At 54.7% G+C, this 23,933-nt stretch overlaps 1 protein-coding gene across 2 annotated transcripts in view; it reads right to left on the reverse strand.

The window, feature by feature from the left end:
* Positions 1–3,366: 3,366 nt before the first annotated feature.
* ZNF512B (zinc finger protein 512B) overlaps positions 3,367–23,933 on the reverse strand; it is a 29,967-nt gene continuing 9,400 nt past the window's right edge. The window contains exons 8-17 of one of the 2 annotated variants that reach the window (XM_058814508.1): positions 23,443–23,577; positions 22,006–22,130; positions 19,520–19,612; positions 18,640–18,738; positions 17,769–17,939; positions 16,890–17,081; positions 10,614–10,715; positions 9,556–9,618; positions 7,489–7,587; positions 3,367–7,132 (exon numbers count right to left, since the gene is read on the reverse strand). In XM_058814508.1, coding sequence (XP_058670491.1) covers positions 6,839–7,132; positions 7,489–7,587; positions 9,556–9,618; positions 10,614–10,715; positions 16,890–17,081; positions 17,769–17,939; positions 18,640–18,738; positions 19,520–19,612; positions 22,006–22,130; positions 23,443–23,577 — 1,373 coding nt within the window. In that variant the 3' untranslated portion in view covers positions 3,367–6,838. The remainder of the gene's footprint in view (positions 7,133–7,488; positions 7,588–9,555; positions 9,619–10,613; positions 10,716–16,889; positions 17,082–17,768; positions 17,940–18,639; positions 18,739–19,519; positions 19,613–22,005; positions 22,131–23,442; positions 23,578–23,933) is intronic. The other variant, XM_058814509.1, reaches the window with a different exon arrangement.

Consider the following 23,933-nt stretch of genomic DNA (forward strand, 5'->3'; position numbering starts at 1 on the left):
CCTGCTCACCAATGGGACCTGCAGAGCATCATCTCAAAAGATGGAAACCTGATGGGAACCAGAAATGAGGGGCTGGTCCTGAGGCAGGGGACAGGGACAGGAGGGTTTTGGGGTAACCCGTCCCAAATGAGCCGTAGCTGTTGCCCCAAAGTCAGGGAAGGGAGCGATGATCAAAGGAACTTTTCCATCTCTGGTCTCTGCCTGGACTCCCCTCTTGCTGTAAAAGCTCTCTCAGAAGTTTAAAAATAAAATTCTCTTCCGGAGCCACTTCTGCTCCTTCTCATTAAAGAAGCAGAAAAGCAAAGGGACACGGGACACGGGCAAGGAGCCCTCGCCCAGGGACATTGTTCCTTATCTCCTGCTCCTGCTGCCACTTTTCCTGCCTTTGTTAAATGTCCAGGCCACAGGAGCAACTCTCCCAGCATCCCACCCACCATTCCCACTGGGCTCCCAGGTGGGACACCCTGGCTCCAAAGGCCAGCTGGGACTGAGCCTTCCTGCTGGCACAAATCTCTGCTTCCCAAGCCCCTTCCCAGCTTCTGAGCTCTTGCACAAGTTGAAATTCCTGGGTTTTCCTGGTGATTTTTAAGCAAATCCCTCCTCTAATGGCAGACTTAAAATATGGCAAAAGAGGAAAGCCAAAGGCCAGGATCCCCTTTTCCTTCTGGTGCTGGCAGCTGCTGGGTGGGTTTCCCCCGGGATTTAAGGATGGAAGCTGGACTGCATGTGGATTTTCCTCATTTGGTCACAAGTACTGTCACTGGATTGGTGTCAGTGCTGCAGGCACACCAAGCCCCCAGTGGAAGGATGCCTGCTCCCAGGAGAGGGTCCTGCTCCCTGATCCCATCCTGGGGGCAGCACCACAGGAGTGTGGAGGTCAAACTTGTTTCCTCCATTGCTGAGTTGGGCTGGATCCATGTGTGCCAGCTCTTGGCTGGGCCTTCCCTGTCCAAGAAACCATCCCGAGGGATGAGGGAACATAGCCAAGGAATGGAGGAACATGTCCAAGGGATCAAGGAACCTCCCCATGGGATGGATGAACCTGCTTGAGGAATGAAGGAACCTGCCTGAGGGATGCAGGAACCCACACAAGGGATGGAGGGACCTGGCTGCCATCCCTCTGTCACATGTCAGACCCATGCCAATCCTGGAACCCACAGAACGTCATTCCCAGTTTACCCAGCCTTGTACCAAGCTCTGTCCTGGCCGAAGCCCCTGGAGCTGATGGTTCATCTCAGCAGCTCCACGCTCAGAGCTTCCAGCTCTGTTATGGTCTCTGCTCCCTCACCACAAAAGGACAAACATTTCCCTCTGCAAACCCAATTATCCGTTGCTATTTATACCAAGTGGGAGCCACGGTGGAGGGGCTCTGTTACACAACCCAGTTACTCATCCCTCACTCGACCAGCACAACTCAGGGAGACTCCTTCCTCTCATCCTCATCCTCATCCTCCCCACTATCCACCACTGACTCACAGGAAGGGCACAGGCAGCTGCCAGCAATGGGCTTAGCTGCTGGAACATGCAGGATGGGAACAGGAGGGATGGGAACAGGAGGGATGCTCTGGCACTGACTCCAGGGTTGGTGGGGTGTTGGTACCCTACAAGCAGGGATACAGGGATGCTTCATCCCTGTAAGCTTTGCCACATCCCCAAAGCAGCACTGATGCTCCAAATGCAATTCCCAGATAATTGATGTTTGGGAGCAGTCAGTCCCCTGAGGTTTGTGCTGGAAAAGGGGGTGGAAAATCGAGGGGAAACATGAGTGTTGGGGGTGGAGGGGCTGAAGGCAATCACCCTGTATGGGGGTTTGGGGTGAAAAAGTTTAGGTTGGCCCACTCTTCATCTTGATGGAGAGGATGCATGTGCGAGCAAGCTTGGAATATGGGAGGCTGTGGTTTATCAGCTGGGAAATTAAGGGCAAAACCCATAAAATAGGGTAAATAAGGGAAAAGGCAACAACACGAAAGGGGGGGGGGGGAAAGGATGAAAATAAACAAGGGATAAAGCGGGGGTGGGAAGAAATGCCTGGTGGGAAAAGCTCAGGGGTTCCATGGAGCGATGGGCTCGGGGAGGCCCCACTCGCGGAAGTGGCACCGGGGGGGACGGCACCGGCACCGCAAGCCCCGAACCGGCGGCGAACCCGAACCGGGGGCTCCGGGGCGCCGCGGGGCCGGTCCCGTCCCGGAGCGATCATCCCGGGGAAAAGCGAGCGGGGTCCTACCTGTCGTGCGGCTCCACCGGAGCCCCCTCGGGCACCGGGGCCGCGGCCATGGTGCTGCGGGGAGAGGCGGAGCGGGCGGGGAGCGGCGGGGGCGGCGCTGCCGCGGGGATCCCCGGGACTTGTAGTGCGGGATGGGAGGGAGGGGTTTGGGGGGATTGGGCACCCATGGGGGCGCTGGGGGGCACGGAGGGGCGCTGTGCTCGTGGGTAAGAGCCGTGCGGGGACATGGGTCTATATGGGCACGGCTGGGTGCTGTGGGGCACAGGGGGGCGTTGTGGGGTGCGGGTGGGTGTTTGGGGTATAGCTGGGTGTTTTGGGCATGGCTGGGTGCTGTGGGGCTCGGAGTGATGTTGTGGGTACCTATGGGTGGCTCCGCAGCAGCATCCCTGCCCAAGGCGCTGAGGGACGCAGCACAGAGCACCCCCCACCATCCTGCAGCTGGGGGGAAGCGCGGTTTGGGTGAGCCGGGCTCTGACAATGTCGCTGGGCACTGGGGACAGCTGGGAGGACCCCGGCCCCGTGGGGGTCCCGGGGCGCTGGCTGGGATCTGGTTTTACTCAGCATCATCCCGGGGCTGGGGTTTGTTGTGGTACCGCATGTTCGGGGCTGGGGGCGAGCAGCGCTCCCGGGGTCCCCTCCCGTCCCTGGGGAGCCGAGAGCGCCGTGGGGAAGGGTTGTGCTCTCAGCCAGCAGAGAAATCCGTCTAAATCTGTCCCTGCCTTGGGTTCCGTGCCAAAAAAGCCATTAGGGAGCAGAAGAGGATTTATTCCCACGCTGGGAGAGCCGGGGGGTGGCCCCGGGTCCCGCAGAGCTCCCCAGGGTGGAGAAGCCCTGGGCTGGATGTGGCCAGGGCACGCTGGATGCTGCTGATGGGTGGATTGGAAACAGCTTTAGGGGGATTTCTACCATGGAGTGGGGGGCTGTGGGCATTGGGATCCCCCTGGCACCACCAGCCCTCACCTTCCCATCCCAGTTTTGGGGCACCCCTAGGCTGGTGACCACATGCTCCATCCTCCCAGCCACTGCCAGGAAGGACAGACCCAAACCCCCCAGATCCCTTGTCCAACCTCCCACCCAAGTGCCCAATAACGGCGCTGACAGTGCTAATAAAAAATCAATAACCATTTATTCGATACAGCTGTTTCATACATACAGTACAGGGAGCGCCTCGGCGCCGCTCGGAGCTGCTCGGACAGTACTCTCCAACTGAGGATTTGTCAATGATTAACAAAAGAACAGATCATCACAAATCGGGAGTTTATTATAAGATAGTTTACCGTTAAAACAATTTTATTTTTTGCAAATAAACACTTTTTAATATATATATTTATATATTTATATATATGGTTACAAGTGATAAATTGAAATTTTTTTTTTCCTTTTTCTGTGTTTTTTTTTTTCTGTTTTAATTTTTTCCCCAAAATACACTTATGCACTAATAACTGGCATCGACGAGAAACATTCGGATATGCCGTGGGATGGGTGTCACGAGGAGAGAAAGAAAAGAACAAAATGCTCTCAAGGTTCCTGGGGGTGGGAGATGCTCCAGGCTCAGGCAGCTCCATCCACTGCTGTGACACAGCCAACCTCACCAGGGCAGGTGTTGGAGCTGAGGTTCCCCACTTCCCCATAATCCAAGCTTTCCATGACTTCCCACAGGCTTGCAGCCCATGCCTGCTCCCATGGAGGGTTAACCCTTTCCTTGGGGACATGGGTGATGGGATGGTGGGTTTACCCAAAAGTGGAGGTGCAGGAGCACAGTGTCACAGTGCCCAGGGTGACAAAATCCCCAGATCCCATGGGTGACGGGATGGAAGGGGACAGGACAACTCATTCCCCACGTGGTCCCACAGCCTCTGCCTGTCCCTCTGGATCAAGGTGGATTCCCCTCTGGCACTGCCTCGCTGGGAGCATGTGAAGGGGCTCAACCTACTGGCCCCAGCAGTGACACTGTGGTGTCACCTGGCCCTGCCAGCTCACCTGTTGTGGCACTGGCAGGTGCTGGGGATCCCAGCATTGCTCTGGAACCTTCCCTGGACAAGCAGGAGAGTAAAGGATGCCTCATGGAGAAAGTGTGGGGGATGAAACATGTTCCTCTCTGAGTGATGACTAGTGGGGAAAAAACCCTGAAGATTTCACTTTCTCATAGGAATTCCCTCCTGACCATGGTGCTGCCCTCACTGGGGCTGTGAGTGCTCTGAGGGTGACAGAGACAGCCCCAGCACCAGCACTGCTGCTCCCACTGCCTGCCCTGAGACCCCAGATGGTCCCTGGGTCCCCTTCAGGCTGGTGTCACTCTGTGAGGCCACTGCAGCTGTCCCTGCTCCTGCCAGACACTCATTATGGAAGCAGAGGTGGATTTTGATCTGGACCTCACAATGACCCCCTGAGCTGGCCCTTTCCCATGTCTACCCTGCCCTGAGCAGCTCCCAGGGCTTCCTGCCTGTGGAGCACAGTGCTGCCAGTTAATTTAATCAATGAGAAGCCAATTAATTGCATGTTAATGAGAGCAGAGTCCCAGGCCATGCCCAAGGGGAGACACTGAGGATTGTGTGGTGACCATCCGAGCCAGCAGCCCAGGCTACCCAGATCTCCCTTCCCTAGGCCAGGACATGGAGCTCTCCTGGGGGCTTCCCTCCATGGCAGGACATGATTTTGGGATCCAGAGGCTCCCTCTGCACCCTCACAGAGATTTCAGTGCCAGACCCAGAGCTCTGCCTGTGCTCCCCTTCCTGCTGCTGCCTGTGAGCCGTTCCAAGCTGTCCTACAGCTCCCAAAGCTCTCCCTGTTCCCCAGGGAGGCAGGATCTACCCCAGTGACACCATCCAAACATGATCTGATGAAGTGCAGGAGCGACCAGGCTGAGCTGCAGTGACTAATTAAGCTTTCTCACTAATTGCCTCGAGGCCCAGCACAGCCAGCAACGCTCAGGCAGTTCCCTCAGCCACAGGCACGTGCCCAGCTCACTGGGCAATGCAGAGGGTGGATCCAGGTGCCAGAGCTGTGGACAGAGCAGGGGCCCTGGACCCTGAGAAGCCACCCTGGCTTCAGCCACCCCTGTCCTCCCTCCCTGGCTGGAATAACCTGCCAGTGGAGGATGTTAATTGTGACTGAGCTGCTGCTCACAGCAGGCAATGATACCGAGCCTCTGGTGGGCAACAAGGAGCAGTGAAGGAAAGCGAGGACTGAGGTTTGAATTGATTAAAGCAAAAGCAGAAGCTCCCCCTCTGATGCCTATTTCCTGGCTCTGCATAGGGGAAAAATCAATTTAAGGTTTTCTGTTGTGCTACTGAGAGGAAACGTGCCCATTTCCCAAGGACCGAGGTAGCCTGGTTTTGTCTGGAGATGGGCACACCCCGGTCCAGGGATGGCTCCCCTGGGCTGGAGCAAGGTGTGATGACAGGGTCAGCAAAGGAGAGCTCCAGGGAAGAGCACAAGCAGGGTTGGCACCCCAGGGACCTGCCACCCTGAGGAGGGTGGTCAGGGGCTCAGATGCATCTTTGGAAGCAGACTCCTCCTATGGTCGGTCCCAGCCCGAAAGGACAAGGGGACTGTGAGGTGGCTGGGCAGCAACTGGGCTCATCCTACAGCAGGACCCATGATTGTCTCTCGATGCTGCCCCATCCCTGTGGCCACAGCTGGGGAACTGAGACTCCATTCCTCCCTCCTGGATGATGGCACCGTCAGGATGGAGCACAGTGGGACCCTGAATCACCCTTGGATGCCTCCAGGCTGGGGGGCAGCTCCTTGGCTGCCATCTCCCCCTGACCCTGGCACTGCCATCGTGTCTCTGCCATCACAGCACTCCAGGCCCGGCACACACAACCCCAGCACCGAGGCACAGCTCCCTCACTGCACCCCCTCCACAGCTGCACTGCCACTCTCACAGTGCCCACAGCACTCCCACAACTTCCCATTAAACCCTCTATAACCTGACCAGCTGCAGAGCACCTCCTCTCCTGCTCACACTGCCAGTGTGCATCCCTCCCCCTGCTCCCTGCTCTGCCCGTGCCTTGCAGACAATCAAACCAACCCTGCCGAGCCCTCAGAGCCGCTCCCTGCCCAGCACCTTCCCCCGGAGCCGCGGCTGCAGGGGAAGCGCTGCCAACCCTCCCACACCGCAGCATCCCCTCCCGGCCGGCTCAAACATCTTTGGAAACATCAGCCGGAGCTGGGAGGCCGCTGGGCAGCCTGGCAGCTCCCCCTGGAGCCGCTGGGGAGGGTCCCTGCCCACGGCACCCCGCTGCTATTGCACTTCTCTTTCGCTCAAGCGTCACCAGGTTGGCGCAGGGGAGGGGAACCACGGGCCGGGGGAGGCAGCGGGGCCCCACCGAGGGCTATGTACATGGGCAGGGGGTGGAGAACGTTCCAGCTTCCTTGATCCTCTTTGTTTTCCAGTGTGAAACAAGGTCCGTGATTTGTTTAAAGTGGTTAACTGGTATTTTCTGTCTTTTTTTTTTTCTGTCTTTTTTTTTTCTTTTTGTAAAAAGAGGGTGAGAGGAGGGTGGGGCAAGAGGAGGTGGGATGGGGAGGAGGGGACATAAAACTGGGAGAGACCCCCACCCTGTTACCCTGGGCTGTAAACGAATCCTCGGAGACGAGTCTCTGAGCTGCTCATTTCTCGGGCATCTTGCTGGCTCCTCCCTTCCGCTGGCTCGGGGGCTTCAGGCCGAGCTCGTCCCCCTCGGGGCTGCTCCGGGAGCCTTCCCAGTGCTCGAGGCTTTTCTTGTGATTAGTCTTTGCTGCCACGCTCTCTCTGCCCTTCGGGGACATTTCTGGAGGCCTCTCCTTGGGTTTTCTCCCCCTTTTCTTCCCGTTTGTGCTTTTCTTTTTCTCCTCCTTGCTGGAAGAAAGCTGTTCCCTGTTTTTCTTTTTCCGGCTGGCCTCTGAGGAGGTTCGGAACCAGTTCTGTGTCCGTGGGGTGACACGGGGGTTAGTGACAGTCCTGGGGGCAGGCACTGGAGCACCAGCACACCCACCCCGAGCCTGGCCCACCCCTCACCCCACTGGCATCACCTCTCTGAGGTCAAACTGCTCAGGCTGAGCTGCTGCAATGAGCCTGGGGGTGTCAGGGACACCAAGGGGGACAGGGAAGAAGCCCCCAGGCTGTTAGTCAGCTCTGCTCTTAACAGACATGGATGGATGGATGGATGGATGGATGGATGGATGGATGGATGGATGGATGGATGGATGGATAGGGACAGCCCAAGGATGTGTGTGTCAGAGCAGGGACCAGCCCAGCCCAGCTCCAGCTGTTTCCTTACCTCCGAGTGAGCCTTGATGATGTGGTACTTGACGCCGCTCTCGGAGCTGAACTCCTTCTGGCACAGGAGGCAGCGGTACTTGCCCACTGAGTGCTCCCCCTGCAAGACACAGCAGCTCCTGCAGAGCCCAAAGCGCCCCAAGGGGTGGCCCTCCCCTGGCCCTCCCATGACCTCAAAGTGACACAAAATAAACAGACACAGGTGGTTCAGACACTCATGACTGAACCACCAGATCTCTGACAGCCTCAGTGCTGGGTCAGGAGCTCACAGCCACATCCTCTTTCTGAGTTTCAGTGCATGCCACTCGTGCTGCTGTGTGTCCCCAACATCAGGTGATCGGGCCACTGCCCCCTGTCCTCGCTATCAGCAGATCTGTGATCCCCTGGGACTGAGCCACCATCAGATTTATGTCCAACACTCACCTCGTTTTCCTGTTACATTGTCAAAGAGCCAGGGTGAGCACTGGATTCCTGTCACCAGTGCCCTGGTGGGATGACAGATCTCCTGGCTTTGCTGTAGGTCATGGCACGTGGGAGGTAATGGGCTCTCTGTTGATGAGGGGGTTACGGATGGGCCCCTCTGGGCCATATATTTCCTCCCTGGGAATTTCTCCACAGCTGTAAATCTTGAGTCAGACAGGTCTCTCATTTCAGGAGAGGACAGGCCTGGCTTCAGGAATCCTCGTGCAAAATCATGCTGGTGCATCCATCCCCACTGAGGATGGGGTGCTGCCTGGGAGCAGCCTCTGCTCTTGCTAGGGCTCTGTGTATTGCAACCAGTTCTGCAGGATTTTAGAGTGGGAATCACAGACCAGTTCTGGAGGGGCTGTGATTGATTTATTTATGCCAAATTTGTTGGCACATGCTTTCAAAGTAAATCCTCTCCCCTAAGGGGAAGAATCCTGCTGATGGCAGTGTGGGGGTCACAGAGCAATTCCCCATTGCTGACTCCCAATACCTGGCCCCAGCTGGGCCAGATCCAGAGGGTGCAGCTCTGTGCTTCATGGAAATGTTCATGCAAATCCTGGCTGCTTCCTGTGCATGGAACCAACCAGAAACCAGCTCCATTTTCTCTCTGAGAAGGAGCTGTCCTAGTCTTGTGTGTTTGCTCTTTTATTCTGCATAAATCCAGCTTCTCCTGCCGGATCTCTGCAGCCCATTTTCTAAATGATCTCATTAAGGGCTGCTGTTCCAGCTAGCACTGGAGGAGTGCAGGAGTTGGTGTTTTTAATAACCACAGGGTATGTACTGGAGCTGCCTCCTGGAAGCTCCATTCAATGGAAGCTGCAGCTGGAAATGTTTCAGGGTATAAAGCTTTAGCAGCTCTTACTTGGTTCCAATTTGAGGGACCTACACAGAGCTCCTGATCCCTCCCCTGGGGCAGCTGCAGGGCACTGGAGCTCAGGGCTGCTCCATCCATCCAGTGGGAGGGCACTGCCCTCTGCACGGACCAGGTTCCAGACCCAGCTTATCCCAGGAGGCACCACACCAGCATTCCTCCAGCTGGGCTTCCAGAGGGGCTGTAGGGCTGCCCAAATTGATGGAAGAAGACTCCTGATTCCCACCTGCCTCAGGAAACATTCAGTTAGCAGCACTGAGCTCCTTGGCTCTGAGCTGCTGTGATTGTGTGACATGCTGGCCATGCTTAGCCAAGGGCATGTGAGTGATCTAGGGGCTGCAGGGACCAGCTGGGCAGGGGCTGCTGTGGGACAGGAGGACATAAGGCAGGACTGCTGTGGGTCCAAGTGTGTCTGGAGTTCCCCATGACACTTTGTGTGTCAGAGGTCTGGGCTTGGGCGAGAAGCCTGTATTGTGGGACCATTTCTCTACAACTGAATAGCAGCTACATCCCCTCTATCCCACCTACTCAGCTCAAGCCTCTCTGCCTCCATCTGCCTGGTGACAACTCACTTGGAGCAGCACTGCCAGCCAGACCTCCAGCACCACCGTCCTTTAACCTGTGCCATTGTCCCTTGCCTTGCTCCTTCCAAACCAGCTGGGGGGAGGGGAAGAGAAAACCCAACACCAAAGCCACCTCTGAGAAAAGGGTGTAAAAGGCAGGACCTACCTTGTTGCAGTTGGCCAGGTGAGCTTTCAGCCCCGAGACACTGGAGTAAATGGCTTCACAGCACTGCAGGAAAAAACAAAGCAGGGTTAGACACGATCCCCCTCATCCCCTGCCTTCCTCTGAGCTGTGGCCAGGAGCCTGCTGAGGCAGCACGGCCACGGGCCCCGGCTGAGCAGTGTGAGGTTAATGCTCTGCGAGGCGCCCGGGGCTCTGGTCACACGTTTCCCATTAACGCTAATGGGAGTCATGTGGCCACATCCCTCTGCAAAGGGCTGAGAAACGTCTCCCCTCAATGTCTCCGTGGAAAAACCTACATTTGTGAGCTGTCGGGAGGTCCTGCTGGGCTACAGGAGCTCTTGGAGCCGCAGCAGAGGCTTAACAGAGAGGAGAAATCACCCAGGCAGCAGCATGACCAGTTTCTGAGCAACGTCTTTTCCAAGTGCCTGTGTATGACATTAATTAGGCAGCCCGGCTCCCCTGGCCTTGTGGGAACTGCCTCCTTCAGAACTCCCATTAGCAAGGCTTTGTTTGGGACGATAAATCCAGGCTCAGCACCAGGGTGGGGTTCACCTCTCTGTCAGCTCGGGCCAAGGCTGTGTTTCACAGGGAGATGAGGCACACGCACCATGCCTGAGGCCAGTGCTTGTCTCAGGGCTTTAAAAAGCTTGGCTTAAATCTATTTTCGCTTAACTCTGGGAAAAGCAGGTTTTCTGCATCAAAAGGCTGTGCAGGATGTGCAGCCTTCACCCTGTCAGGATCTTAGGAGCTTCCCAAAGGCAGCTCCAGAGCTCAAACTGGGCAACGCTGCATCGTCAGCCCAAGGGTGGCCCTGTCCCCAAGCCCGGTGGCATCAGCACACAAGGAGGATCACAAAGGTGGGACATGCTTTAACCAGACACAGCAGCAAGCTCAGGGAAAGGAGGTGAAATGAGTGTCTGAGCATCACTGTGATCAGGGGCCCAATGAGAACCATTCTTAGTGGGTTTCTGCCCCAAAATTTCCCCCTTCCTCCTGCAGATGGAGACCAGCCACCCCACAGAAGAACAGACAATCCTTACGTTGTTGGGACAGTTGATGCGGCCCTTCTCCTTCACTTCATTCTTCCAGTTTTCCAGCAGCCTGGGATTGAGCTTTGGGAGCCCTGGCCGGGTGTAATTGAGCTGTGAACAATAGCAGTTGATTAGCAGAGCTGCACACCCCAGCCCAGTCCATGGTCCTGCCTCTTCACATGGGTCTTGCACTGCTCTGAAGGGAATAGGAGCTGAAAACTACTTGGGAGGCTTCCTGAGATGCCATTCTCCCCCTGGGCACTGCAGAGCAGGGAGGTGGCTCTGCCCAGTGCCCTGCCACCAGCGAGGAGTCCCTGGCAAACAGGAGAGGAGGCTCCTGCTCCCGGGTGCATGCCCACAGGGCCAGGACTGGACCCAGCCTTTTGGTGCACAGCCCTTCTGCCATGTTTTATAAGCAGGGGAATAAACAACCCTGCACATTGGGCTGAGGGGCCTCCATGGCTGCCTTCCATGGATGAATGGGCACAGCCCGTTAAACAATGAAAGGCTCTTGTGTCTCTGCCTCTCCTTCTGGCAGGGCTGCTCCTTCCAAGTGCTTTTAATTAGCGCTTTATTAGCGACTTTGAGGGTTAGCATAGCAGGCTGGCCTTCCCAACTCCAGTTCTGCCTGTTCAGCCCAAGCCAAGGCAGCTGTGGCAGCTCCAGGCACCTCCAGGCCTCCCAGCCACTGTGCCTGGCCCTGCCTGCAGGGCTGCTCCCAGCCTGACCCTGAGCCCTGTGCCAAGGTCTGCAGGGGACACTGGGCTGCACAGCCACCCCAGCACAACTGCCAGCCCAGCCTGGTGAGCTCTGCTAGAGCCAGTGGGTGCTGTTTCAGTTCTGAGCCACAAACCTTCTGAGTGGGAGCAATGCATGGTGCAGGTGTGGGTACCTGAGCACCTGCCACCCTCCATGGGCACCTCTGAGCACTGGACCCAACTGCATCCCTGCATCCATGCTGGATGAAAGGATGCACAGCCACAAAGTGCTTGCAGAGGTGCAAACCAGGCCAAACATTCCCCGAGGTCCTGGAGCTGGTGGTTTGGAGGCAAAAGGAGGCTGGCTGGATTTCTTTTCCAGCCGTGACTTTTCCTGAACGTGCTGATAAAGCTGAATTTGGCCAGCTCACCCCAGCTGCTCCCAAACCTCCCTGCAAAGGGAAGCTGGGGATGTTGAAGGCTCAGATGCCAGCCCCTCCTTTCCGCTCAAACTGAAGTGATCCATGTGCCCCTGCAGCCCTCCCCATGGCACGTGGCAGGGCACAGCTGGGTCAGGGAGCACTGGGCTCCATGTGAGGGGCAGGGGCACAGGGCCTTGTGAACAGTGCTAAGGATGGATGTGGATGTGGAAAACTCCCCCGAGCCCCAGTGCTGCAATTCTGTCGTGCTTCGCAGCTGGGGGAGATGCCAGCAGAGCTCTTTGAAGCTCTGGGATGGTGCATCTACCAAAAGCTTGGTCCCCAGCCCAGGGAAGGCAATGCCACCTCCAGGGTAGAACACAGGAGTCCCTTTTTGCCATTGATACTGAGAGCCAGGATGCCAAACAGCCTCCATAATTAAAACCCAATCAATCCCATGAATGAGCAAACATTAACGGTAACCGCATACAGCCCCAGCAACAACCTCTCCCTCTGCCAGTCCCCAGGGAGGAGGCGAGGGGGGATGTTCAGAGATGTGGACTCTGCTGCTCTGCTTTCCCACTCCAGAGAAAAATCCCTCCCTGCTCTCCTCCAACAGTCCTGCACAATAACATGCAAATCCCATGTCTTCCCAGGGCGCTGCGGTTCTGGGAATGTCAAAGTCATCTTTATGTCTCTATTAAGAGGAAGCCCCAGGCATGGAATATTTTATATTTTTTTTTCTTTTCCATTTATTTTCCTCAAACAGCCTGTAAGTGAAAATTTTCATGGCCAAATCATTAAACGACTACAACTGGTTTTGGCTACAGCCCATCTCTTGTGAACAGTCGAAGGATGCTGGGCTGGGAAGGTTTGTTTCCTCTGACTGATGGTTTTATTTAATTAACTTTCATATTTCAATCCTTTCTACTCCCTAGACAGCTCTCCCCTTCCCCAAAATATATCACACTAAATGAGAACCATGCAGGACGTCTCAGCTGACGAGCACCCCTGAAGCCTCACCAGGTCCCCAGCACAAGGTACAGCTCTCCATCCTGAGGAAGTTGTGGGTGATGCTGTGAAGGCAAAATGCACCCGGGGTGCTGGGCAGCAGCCAGGTCCCACTGGAGGGTCTGCAGAGCAAGGGAGGAAGGATGGACTCGGCCCCACAGCTGGAGCTGGGATCCGGTTTGGCCCCCAGTGCCACGAGTCTGCAGGGCTCAGCCTGGCTCCTGCCTGCATTGCAGGGCCATTGTTTTGGGGGACAAACCCAAGCCAGCCTCTTCTGCTCTGGAATTTATCCTGGTTCCAGTATAAAACCTCAAGCCTGGAGATGACTTTTCCCCTTTAGCTTTATGACTGGCCTACAGCTGCCCCTTGCTCCAGATCCCTGGCACCCCACGACATCAAACTCCACAGGGACGTGCAAACTCAATGGCTGCCCCTACTGACACTGAGACCCCAAGCTGTGGGGAGGCAAATGGAATGTCCATGTATCCCAGAGAGGAGCTGTGCATCTATCCCTGTGTGGCACAGCTCCTGCCTGGGCTGCAGGAGCCCATCACAACCTCCAGCACCTTGAAGCAAGGAACCCCACCTCAAGCTCCACCAAGAAAGTGTCACACTGAAACAGTGGAATATCCACAGCATTTTCTCCCCTTCTGCCTTTTAGATGCCTCTTCTCTCTGCTCTAGGAGGTTGTTTCTCATGCCCCACTACATCCCAGAGCCCACTGCCATGAGCTGGGAACCTGCAGCCTCAAGGCTGCTCATGGCAGGCCACAGCCCCAGCAAAGGCCAGAGGAGGGTCGGCATCATCTTCACAGAGCTTCTGCAGAGGGGATTTTTCCCAGAAAAGCAGCAGGGGTGTGCCCTTCCCCATCTGACATCCCCAGCAAGCGGCTGTTGTGAAATACCCCATCTGTTTCAGCTTATCTGGAGGCAAATAAAGATCGGAGCGAGAAAATAAGACTCCAGTGTATATTTAGAAATGCTGGATTTGGTTAGCAGAGACCGAAGGCAGCGCAGGGCCTGGGATGGAGCAGCAATCGTTTATTCTGCTGCCATTGCTTTGGTGTGAAGGAATCCATCCTCCCGGGGAAAGGCGAACGCATCCCACCACAGGCCACCAACGGCATCCAGAGCCAGCATCCCTCTGTCCCTGTCCCCGGCTGGGACCGGCTGCCACGTGGCCCCAGAGCAGGGGCTGCAGTGGGGCTGAGAACCCCTGTGTCCCATGGGCTTGTGCCTTTCCCTGGGAAAAGGTTTTGCTGCCTGGAAAAGGGATGGATAGCAGTGGCTTTCTTCATCAGCTTCCTTGAAATCAGCACTGACTGCTGGGACCATGGTGGGGAATCAGAGAGTTCAGGGATGGAGCTTGTCCTGTGTTGCAGGGAGTTTGGGTGTATCCGTCCACCTCTGGCTACAGACCTGAGCTGGGAAGCATTTGTACCTCTGGAATCCTGGAAATCCCTAGGGCTTGCTGAAAAGCGAAGGAGCAGCTGCAATCTGCTGACATCCCTAACATCCCACTTCTCTCCGTGTCCAGTACAGGCTATGCAGGCCCAGCAGTGTGTTCCCAATGGCTGGGCACGACTCAGGGGGAAGAAGAGGTGGTGGTGGTGGTGTGGTGGCTTTTCTGGGAATTCCATCAGTTCCCACCAGTCCCATGGTCAAGGTGGACTGGTGTTTATCATCCTCCTGCTGCTCCAGTGGCTCTGGGCTGTCAGCTCCCTCAGGGAGGGCCACCACACACATGTGATGGGGTGGTGGCACGGGGACATGGGGACACTGCTGGCTGCTCTGAGCCTTCCATGTGACACAAAGCTGTCCCACAGGCAGTTCTGTTTTGGGGCCATAATGAGGTCAAACTGGGCACTTGCTGGGAGGTTTCTTTCTACCCCCTGAACTGAACCAACTTGTAAATGCAAAGCAATCCTGAGCAATGCAAACCGTGGCTGAGCAGAGCAGCTCAGAGCATGCTGAAGTCAGCAAGCTCCCACCAGCCTGCCTGGGCAGAACCTGCCTCCAACCTCCTCCCAGCATCGCTCATCGAGAAAAAATGTCATAGACTGAACAGATTATAAAGTGTTGTCAAGGGAACGTGACAGTCACTGCAAGACGTACCCAGAGGCACACGCACGGCTCTGTACGGATTCACCCGCTACACTGACTTCCTCCAAAATCCATGGGGGATTTCATGCAGGGCCTGAGGTCTCTTGATCCTTCAACTCAAGAGCCTTGTTTTGCCATCTGGGAGCTGATCCAATTCCCCCCTTTCCCATCTTTAATGCAAAACTGCTTCTGCCAACCTCACAGCAATTCTTTGCTTTTTAGCACTGAGATGGGGCTCGGTTAAACTTAAACAATCAGGCTCTGAACACAAGAAATGTCTCATTAAAAAAGCCCACCAGCACTTCATGGAGCAATTACACCAGTGCTGGGACCTTTACGACGCCTTTGTCAGCCTGAGCATGTGCCCCTGCTCCAGGCCTGGGGTCCTGGCTGCTCCCTCAATTCAAAAAGAAAATACCCAAAGTCATGAGTAAAGGGAACAATTCTAAGTGGAAAGAGAAGAATGCAAGAGCTGAGACAGGAGAGGGGAAAAGAGAGCAGCACACCTCTTCTCCCACAGTATCTGAAATGAAACAGCTACTTTGGGCTCAGTTTTTAAAGTTATTAATGCATAGCAGCTGAAGTAATCTGGAAACCAAAAATGGCAACACCAAGCACTGGGGAAATAAAATGTTTGCAAGCAGTTCTGGCCCTGAAATGCCCAGCTCTGCCCCAAGGTGGATAGCAGAGCTGCAGCTGGATCCCCTTCTGTGCCAGTGCCTCACTGGGGTGCCAATGGAGGTAAAGAAACTACTGGTTTGTTTCTGTGCTGGTTTCCCAGCTGTCCACCGCATGCAGACCAGAGGTGAGCCAGGCTTAGCTTCTCTGGGTCTCCGCAGGACCATGGTGGCACTTCTGCTGAGCAGACACAGGTGCCAGGACAGCATGGGACAGGCTATGGGAGCAGGAAGGCGTTTTGGTGCAAGCTCTGCTCTCCTGCCACCCCTTTTCCTGGTGACCACCATCACTTCTCCAAGCTGGCTCTGAGACTTGGGCTGTTCTCGTGGGTTGGGGTAGGTTCTCTGGGCTGTGCCTGTTCACACTGTCCTGCTGCCCTCTGATCCTCACTTTCATCTTTGCAATGTGCCCAATATCTTGCCAGAGTGAATTTCAGCACACTGGACAAGAGATGCCCAACTCTTCAGAGCAGGGAACAGGCCTGGCCCCTACCTGCAGAGTCACCTGCTCAGGAAACAGGCTGCACCTCATGTACAGACTCTGCATTGAGTCCTGGCAAACAAAAAGAACTATTCCCTCTCTTTTTTCCCTTTACACTGAAATGGTTTATGATTTACTGCTGTTTCATTCCTTTTACAATCCAGAAGGAGCACACCTGAGGGAATTTCAGCTTTAGTACACCCCCAGGAATAATCAAGCCCTCCCACAGGCAGAAGGGAGGTTTGGTTTAATGTGTACTCACTCCAATGCCTACAAAAAGCTCAAGCCTTTGGGGTCCTGTGCAAACCCCACAGCACTGCTGCTGAGCTCGGGGGGCTCAGTTCTGTCTCCACTCACTGTCTCTGCTCCCAGCAGCACTGCTCTGGGATGCTGCAGGCCTTTTACCTCCAGGAAAGCATCTCCCAGAAGTTAAAGAAAAGACGTGGAAGGGAGGGAATTCTGCCTGGGGCATCTTTGCTCTGTGACAGTACAAGGGAGATGGTTTCAGAGCTGATCTGCTCTCTTCACGTGCTCCTCTTGGCTGCCAGCCTCTACTTCCCTCCTCAGCATGGACCAGAAATGACCTCCCACCCCAACACTCTCGGGGCCAGACCTTGATCTCTTCCCAGTGCACCTCTTCCTCAAAGGGCACAGCTGCCTGTGCTGGGAGCCTCCAGACCACAGCGGCTCAGCCTGCGCTGGGTGGGCTCTTCAGCAATAAATCTGCCATCACAGCTAATTAATTTAAGGCACAGCAAGTGAGACATGTGAACCCTCAACCAGCTGGGGCCGGGCTGGAATCCTGGAATCTCCGTGTGCAGCTGGAGCCAGGCTAGAATCCTGGGATCTCTGTGTACAGCTAGTGCAAAACCAAAAGCAGAACTAAAAGCTGCTCACCCGCTTTGTTTCAGGCACGAGGTCATCCTTCATCCTCCTTTTGGTCCAATCCCTGGCCAGCTCATCCTCTGCTATCTCCTGGAGGTGGAAGACGGCGACTTGGGCTGACGTCCGGCGGATGCGGCCGCTCGGGGTCCTCTCAAAATCCTCTACAGGAGCAGGCTCTGGCTTCACCTCTGGCTCCTCTGGAGGCTGCAAGAGAGACAGAGTCAGGGAGGGCATGACAAGAGAACAAGTGAGCTCTCCGGCCCAGGATGGGGATGCTGGGATTGGGGCTGTGTGTTTCCAGGCTTGCTTTGTGCCTCTGCCCTGGAGCATGGGAGCAAGGGGAGCACCCGCCTCCCTGAGCCCAGCAGCAGCCATAGGCTGTGTCCCTCCGTGCTCCCACGTGTATAAATGTCTCCAGTTATTAGATTTAGGGAGTGATTAGTGTTGGATGCACTGTCAGTAGGGATGAACACAACAGAAAGGGATGCTCCCCAGGGATAGAGCCTGCCACCCCAGCACTGGCAAGCAGCCGGCGCTTGTGAGGGAGCGGCCTGAGGTCTGGTTTTTTATTCCTGCACAGCATAGATGCAGGGTGGGCTGCAGCAAAGCCCTGTGGGCACTGGGGAAAGGCAATGCTGCTGGCCACTCCCATAAAACAGCATTTTTGGAGGGGTGGAGGAGGGTGCACCCTGTTCCCCCCAACACTGCATGGTACAACACACGTGCATGGTGATTTGAGGGCGAAAACAACACCGGCCCGACGGCTGCACCTGCCTTGCCCGGCCCGGCCCTGCCCGGCTCGGTCCTGCCCACGGGCTCCGCAGCTCTGCAGTCCCCCCCGGGGGGGGATGGCCCCGCTCCTCGGGCCGCGGGGGCCTCCGGGGGGCTCACCGAGGCCGTGTGCTCTGACCGCACGTGATAGTCGTGGCCAGCCTTGGATTTGTACTTCTTGCCGCAGTGTGGGCAGCTGAACACGGGCTTGTCGGCCTCGGCAAGCTGCTTGCCACACCGCTTCTGGTGGTACTGGTAGCCCATCAGGCTGGAGAAGTTGGCCACGCAGCCCTATGGAGATGGGGAGAAGGCGAAGGTTAAGCAGGGTTGGGGTTTCACGTGGCCAAAAGGTTGGGGTGCCATTTCTCCAGGGAGGAACATTCCCGAGGAGCCCACTCTGGAGAGCAGCTCTGCCAACCCATCCTGTCCAAGTGCTGGGGAATTTGACAGTTCCCAAAGAGCCAGGCACAAGCACAACAGACAATGCCCTGGAGGGATGGGAGGAGCTGTCCCCGCCCCGGCACTCCCTGCCCCAACACACGGACAGAGCTCTCTGCACAGACACACAGCAGGCAGCGGGACGGGAAGGCACTGGGGAGGCGCTGCCTGAACGGAGAGCAAAGCACACCCGCGGGACAAACCTCTGCCACACGCCTCCCTTACCTGTTCGTGACTTGTCTGCAACCCGCTGGCTCTGCTTTTGGTGTGGTTTGGTTTTATGCTGTGCCCAGGACAGGCTGTGCTCCTTCCTGAGCTCAGGAGGCAGAACCTGCCCTCCAGCGCTCCTCAGTCTGCCCTGTGCCCACCCTCCTGCAGGGCTGTCCCATTGCTGGAGTGCACAGAGCCACTGGGACAGGGATTGGGACGGCTAAGCTAAGGTGGAAACGTTGAGCACATGCCAAGGGATGCCTGCAGAGTACATGTCCCCTTCTGCATGGGACTCTCTCCTTCCACTTTTTCACAGAACGAGAAACAAGAATTGTTCTCGTACCTCATTGGGGCATTTCAGTTTTCCCATCTGCTTTAGCACTTTCCTCAGCCTTTCCCGCTCTTCCTGTTCACCAAGTCCAGCGGTTTCCACAGGAACAGGCTGGAAACAAGGAAGTAACAGAAGCGACAGAGTCAACCATTTACTCATGTCCTCTGTGCCAGGAGTGGATGGTAAAGCCCTGCCTTGCAGGGAGCTGCCCTGGGCTGGAGGGAACCTCTCACTAGGAGAGCTGGATCTCCCACTGCTTCGTTGGTATGTGCTGGATCTGCTCAGGCCTTTCTTGTGATCACACCCAAAGGGCCAGCTGAGAAACCCAGGAGCAGTTCCTGCACAGAGGATTCACCAGCAAGACTGAAGAGCAGGAGGTTAAGGCAGAGGTAAAAGACAAGTCACAACTGGTAAGCATGGGACATGTAGAAATGTAGTTATGCCTTGCCCTGATATCTCAGAAATGTACAAAATTTATTCATGATAAATTTTGTGGCTGCTTCTCCCATGCACATTGAAGAGCTAAAGATCAGATTTTGAGATTTGTGCAAGGCAGAACCCATCAGTCCCAGATTTGCAGGCACAGTTTTGGAGGCAGAGCTTTGCCACTCAAAATCCACCTCACCATACTCACCAGATCTTCCCCATGCTGGGATCTGAAACCCTGTTTTATTTTTTCAGTCCTCTGCTCTACTTATCAGGATCAACAGGAGCCTAACTCACTACCAGAGGAGGAAGGGGGAAGGCCACCATCCAGGCTGAGCAGTGTGTGAAATGCTCCAAAGGTGGATCCCTCCTTTACAAAGATCATGGAGAGAGGACTTTTGATGGATGGCTTCCTCACCTGCATGGATAAAGGAGGCACAAGACGAGCACAGCCCAGCTCCCTTACCTTGCTGACGTGTTCAGCCATGGTGTGGTAATTCAGCCCAGCTTTGGACTTGAACTGCTTTTTGCAGTGCTGACACTTCAAGGCATCCTGCAGCTGAAGGAATTAAAGGCAAGTCACCAGACAGGCCACATCCTCCCAAGGGCTGCTGCTGGTCAATAACCCCATGGGTGGCTGTTGCTGGAGCTGTACCCCAGTGGTGGGACCCAGCAGGCAACATAGCACCCCTGTTTCCCATCCCAGGCCCTGCCTGCAGCTCACAGTTTTCTCTCTGCTGTCCAGGATACTGTTATCAAACCCACATGCCCCAATTTTTGGAAAACATTCCATTTTGGATTTAGATTTAAAGCCTCACTGGCTGAAAACATCTGGATCTGGCGTCTTACTCTTCCTGTTAAAGGGTTAGAGAGAGAAGAAGCTTTGATCTACCAATGCCAGTGGACTGTGCTCTGCAGTCCTGTTAAGTAAGACAGATCCTGGCATACAGTGCAATTTCTGGGTGCCTGGGCTGTGTGAAATTAAGGACACAATCACAGGAGGATATTTTCTACCTCTCATTGCCCTGCTGTTTGACCCAACTCGACCTCCTGAGTGTGTGGGGAAATGCATTAACTGCACACCCCAAGGTACAAGGGGCACTTGCACAGTGGGTGAACAGATCTTGGCTTTTACTGAGGCAGGGACCAGAATTTACTGGTTCAGGAGGTTCATGCTCTGGGCACCAGGAGACAGAGTATCTCGACAGGGAGCCAGTGCCCGGCCAGCCGTGGTCATTCCTGCTTCTCCTGCCAGATGATTGAAGGGAGAGTGGTGAAGGAGAAGCAAGACTGAACTAAAAGCTGAAGAGGCAATGAAGATGGATCTGCAAATCTCTCCTCATTATGGAACTCCAGGAAAATGAAGAATAGACTCACTGCAGTCAATTGGGAGTGACTCATGGCACCTGCACTCCCATCAGTTAATCTTGTCCCAGACCCAAGCACTTCATCCTAACAAGGTGGATGCTAACAGCTCCTTGACCCATTATATGCCACTAGCAGCTAACCTGGGATTTACTCCTCTGGTCAACACTTAAAAACATACCATGTCCACATTCCAACAAGCCCTCCCACCTGGGATACCAGGAGTATATAACTGCCCTTGCCTCCTTCAGGCCCAAGCACGTTGCAACCCTCTTCATCCCTTATTTCCTTTCCAAAACCAAAGGAAACAAGTCCCTAAGCAGACTGCTTAGTGCAGACTGCTCCTTTTTCTTAATAAGAGTTTTGGGAGCCTGCACATCCTTTTTCCATTGTCCAGCTAAGGAATATATCAGTCATTAAAAAGAGGGGGTGCCTCAACCCCAGGCTGGCTCTGATAGGGATCCCACGTGGCTGTAGCAGCAGGGTCTCACTCAGGTTGTGCCACAGGTTCATCTCAGAGATGGAATGCTGAGAGCTGGACCTCTGGTCACACACCTGGAGCTTAGGGACTGTCCTCTCTGGTTTCTGTGAAGCATCCCAGCTCCCAGAGCAGCACAGCCAGCTCTGGCAAGGACTCTCCCTCTCAGGAAGTGTGACACAACACCCACTCCAAGGGCTGGAGCCCGAGATCTTCAGCTGAATATAGGGCTGGCATATTTCCAGCAGAGAAGACACTGCTGACTGCTCCAGCAGAGCCCTGCTCAGCAGGTCATCTGGCTGTGCAGCCTGCACACAGCCAGCCTGGCCTGGGAGATGCTCCAAAGTGGAGGAAATATGACCAGTGATGGCCAGGATCCCTGCTCCACTGAGGCCAGGAGGATACTGGAGGCGGCAGGATTCTGTAGGACTGCTGTAGGGTTTGGGAGGGAGAGCAGCCTCCCACTGCTGTATCAACAGCAAGGCAATGGCTGGGGAAGCATTTACAGCAAATGAATGTGGAATCAAAGCCCAGCCACATATTTTCAAAGCAGGAGGCATCGATCCCACGTTGGCTTTCTGTGGCGACGGCTCCGCCAGGTGACGGATGAAGATGTAATCCTGTGCTCTGATGGATGGTGGAGTGGCACAGAGACAATTTTTCACGGCACCATTACTGAACTCCTGCATCCTGACAGCCTGCCTGAGCACATCCAGGCTCAGACTCTCCCTGAGACACGCTCTCATGCAACCAGTTTATCTGGTCTGATACAGCACACAGTGAAACCCCACAGCCAGGGCTCCAGGGGAGGCCAGATTAGAGACAGCCCCAACAATCTCTCCAGCCTTAAAACTATTCCTTTAGCTACTAGAAATACCTGACTCTGTTGAGACACTGGGGCAAAGGGATTCAGAATTGCTGAGAATTAGTGTCCAAATCCCTCTGGGTCAATGCAAGCCAGCCAGCAAGCTGAAGATGACCAACAAGTGTTCTATCAAACACAGCTGAGAAAGGTTTTAGAAGCATCACTGCACATTTATGAGAGGCACACATACACATCCATTCCTCCCCAAAATCCATGTGTTTGACTGAATAAAGCAAGGCCTTACTTTCTGGCAGACATCCATGTGTTTCTTGAGTCCCACAATTGTTTTCCTGGTTATAACACTGCAGGTTGGACAGCAAACTTCCCCTTTCTCGCTGATCTCCCGCTGCCACTGGTCCTCGGGGTTTGCTGATGAGGGAGAGAAAGAGGTGTTACATCCAACCTGCCTCAGCTGCTTGATTTGATAAGTTGAAAAGCAGTGAAGTGGGAAAGTTCCTGATATTAAAAAAAGAGAGGCTCTCCCAGGCAAAGCCAAAACTGGACATGAACCATGCAGCACTGCCTCTCCCACTCTCCTGCAGCTGCCCAAGTAAACTGGGTCACTGGGTCAATTTTACATGGAATTACCAGACCTGGTGATCTGGGGAAAGACCCAGGTCCTTCCAACCACTCTGGTATCCTGCACACTGGGAGTTATAAAAAGATGATGATGCCCCCAGCCACCTGATCCTGCCCTGCTTGGAATAACTTCCCCCTGCCAAGTGAAACAATTAGCGGGAGTGAAACAAAGGTGAGCGTCTCAGCTCCATCCGGATGTGTGCCTGGAAAGCTTCCCTGGCAATCCTCTTCTGACAGACACGGAGGAAGCTGGGGACTGCTGGCTTCCAGGCATCTGTTTATTTGAATGGCTGTGACTGGTCCTAAAAAAACCCAAAATAAGAGATATGTGGGGCCAAAAGCAGCTCCCAGGCCCAGAGTTCACACTGTGTTCTCAGCAGAGCAGCGCTGGCCTTCCAGCAAGGGAAGCCTGGGCTGAACAAAATCCGCCAAGTCTGTTTATTTGGATGCTCTTGCATGGCTGTGAGATCAGAGAGTCGTTTATTTGAATTTGAAAGCAGTGCAAGGCACTGCAGCTGTGTTTATCTTGCACATCCTGCGTTCCTCCTGCTGTCAGAGCTCTCAGGGAAAGCAAGCAACCTGTGCTGGGTGTAGGCTGCACCTCGAGGCTCAGGCAAGGAATAATTATGCTCACAGTTATGCACTGGTGTCATTCATGGGAATGATGTTAGAAAAATGCCATCATCACATGGGTCACATGCTGACTCACAGTGAAGCCAGGTGGAACTTGGCTCTTAACTCCCAGCACTTTCATCACATTGACCTGGCAGTGAACTGAAGGTAAGGTGCTCCTCAGGACGTCAGTTGTGGCACACCAATATTTTAGCAGCAGTGGCTGTTTCCTCATCTGTGTTATAGCTCAAAAGGGCAGGAGTTGTGTGCTCCTACCTCTGACTTTGTGCTGGTTCTCCTGACAAACCTGACAGAAAACTCACTCAACAAACAACCCGCTGGGCCAAGAGGGTGTGGGGACCACAAGCTGCAGGTGAAGGTGGGGATGGAGGCATCAAGGTAGGGACCATTCAGGCTTGGGGCAGTGCACAGAAAAGGAGCTAAACTGCACACAGAGCTGTTGCCTGTGCTTTGCCCCCACCAGCCTCACCTGCTGGTGGATGCACAGGTGTTTCCTTCTTCACACCAACTCCTGGAGGTTTCTTTTTCAGCTCCTCCATGCTGGCATTTCCCTCCAGCTTCTTGGCTCGATGAGCTTTTGCTTTGTCCTCTGCTTTGACAAGACCTGTAAAGAAAGAGGATTTTTGTTCACTACTTACTTTAATGCCTTCAGAGCAATTCACATTTAACAGGTAAAAAAATCTCTCCCTCTAAGCCAGGGACACTGAGCTGGCTGCATGTCTGCAAGGCTGTACATGTAGGCTCAGGTCCATAATTATGACAAGCAATATTCTAACAGCTTGTGGTGTTTTACAAACAGCATCATTTTCCCCAACACAAGTTTACGAACTATGGAAACTCTGTGGCAAAGTGAGGTAGGATGCCTCCAGCCAGGCAGACAGGCTGGGGTGAAGGGAATAGGGTGTTTTGCAAGGAACTGAAGGAGGGAATTGGAACAGCAAGTTCAGTGTGTAAAAGGGA

Source organism: Ammospiza caudacuta, chromosome 15, assembly GCF_027887145.1.
Source record: "Ammospiza caudacuta isolate bAmmCau1 chromosome 15, bAmmCau1.pri, whole genome shotgun sequence".
NCBI classification, from domain to species: Eukaryota; Metazoa; Chordata; class Aves; order Passeriformes; family Passerellidae; genus Ammospiza; species Ammospiza caudacuta.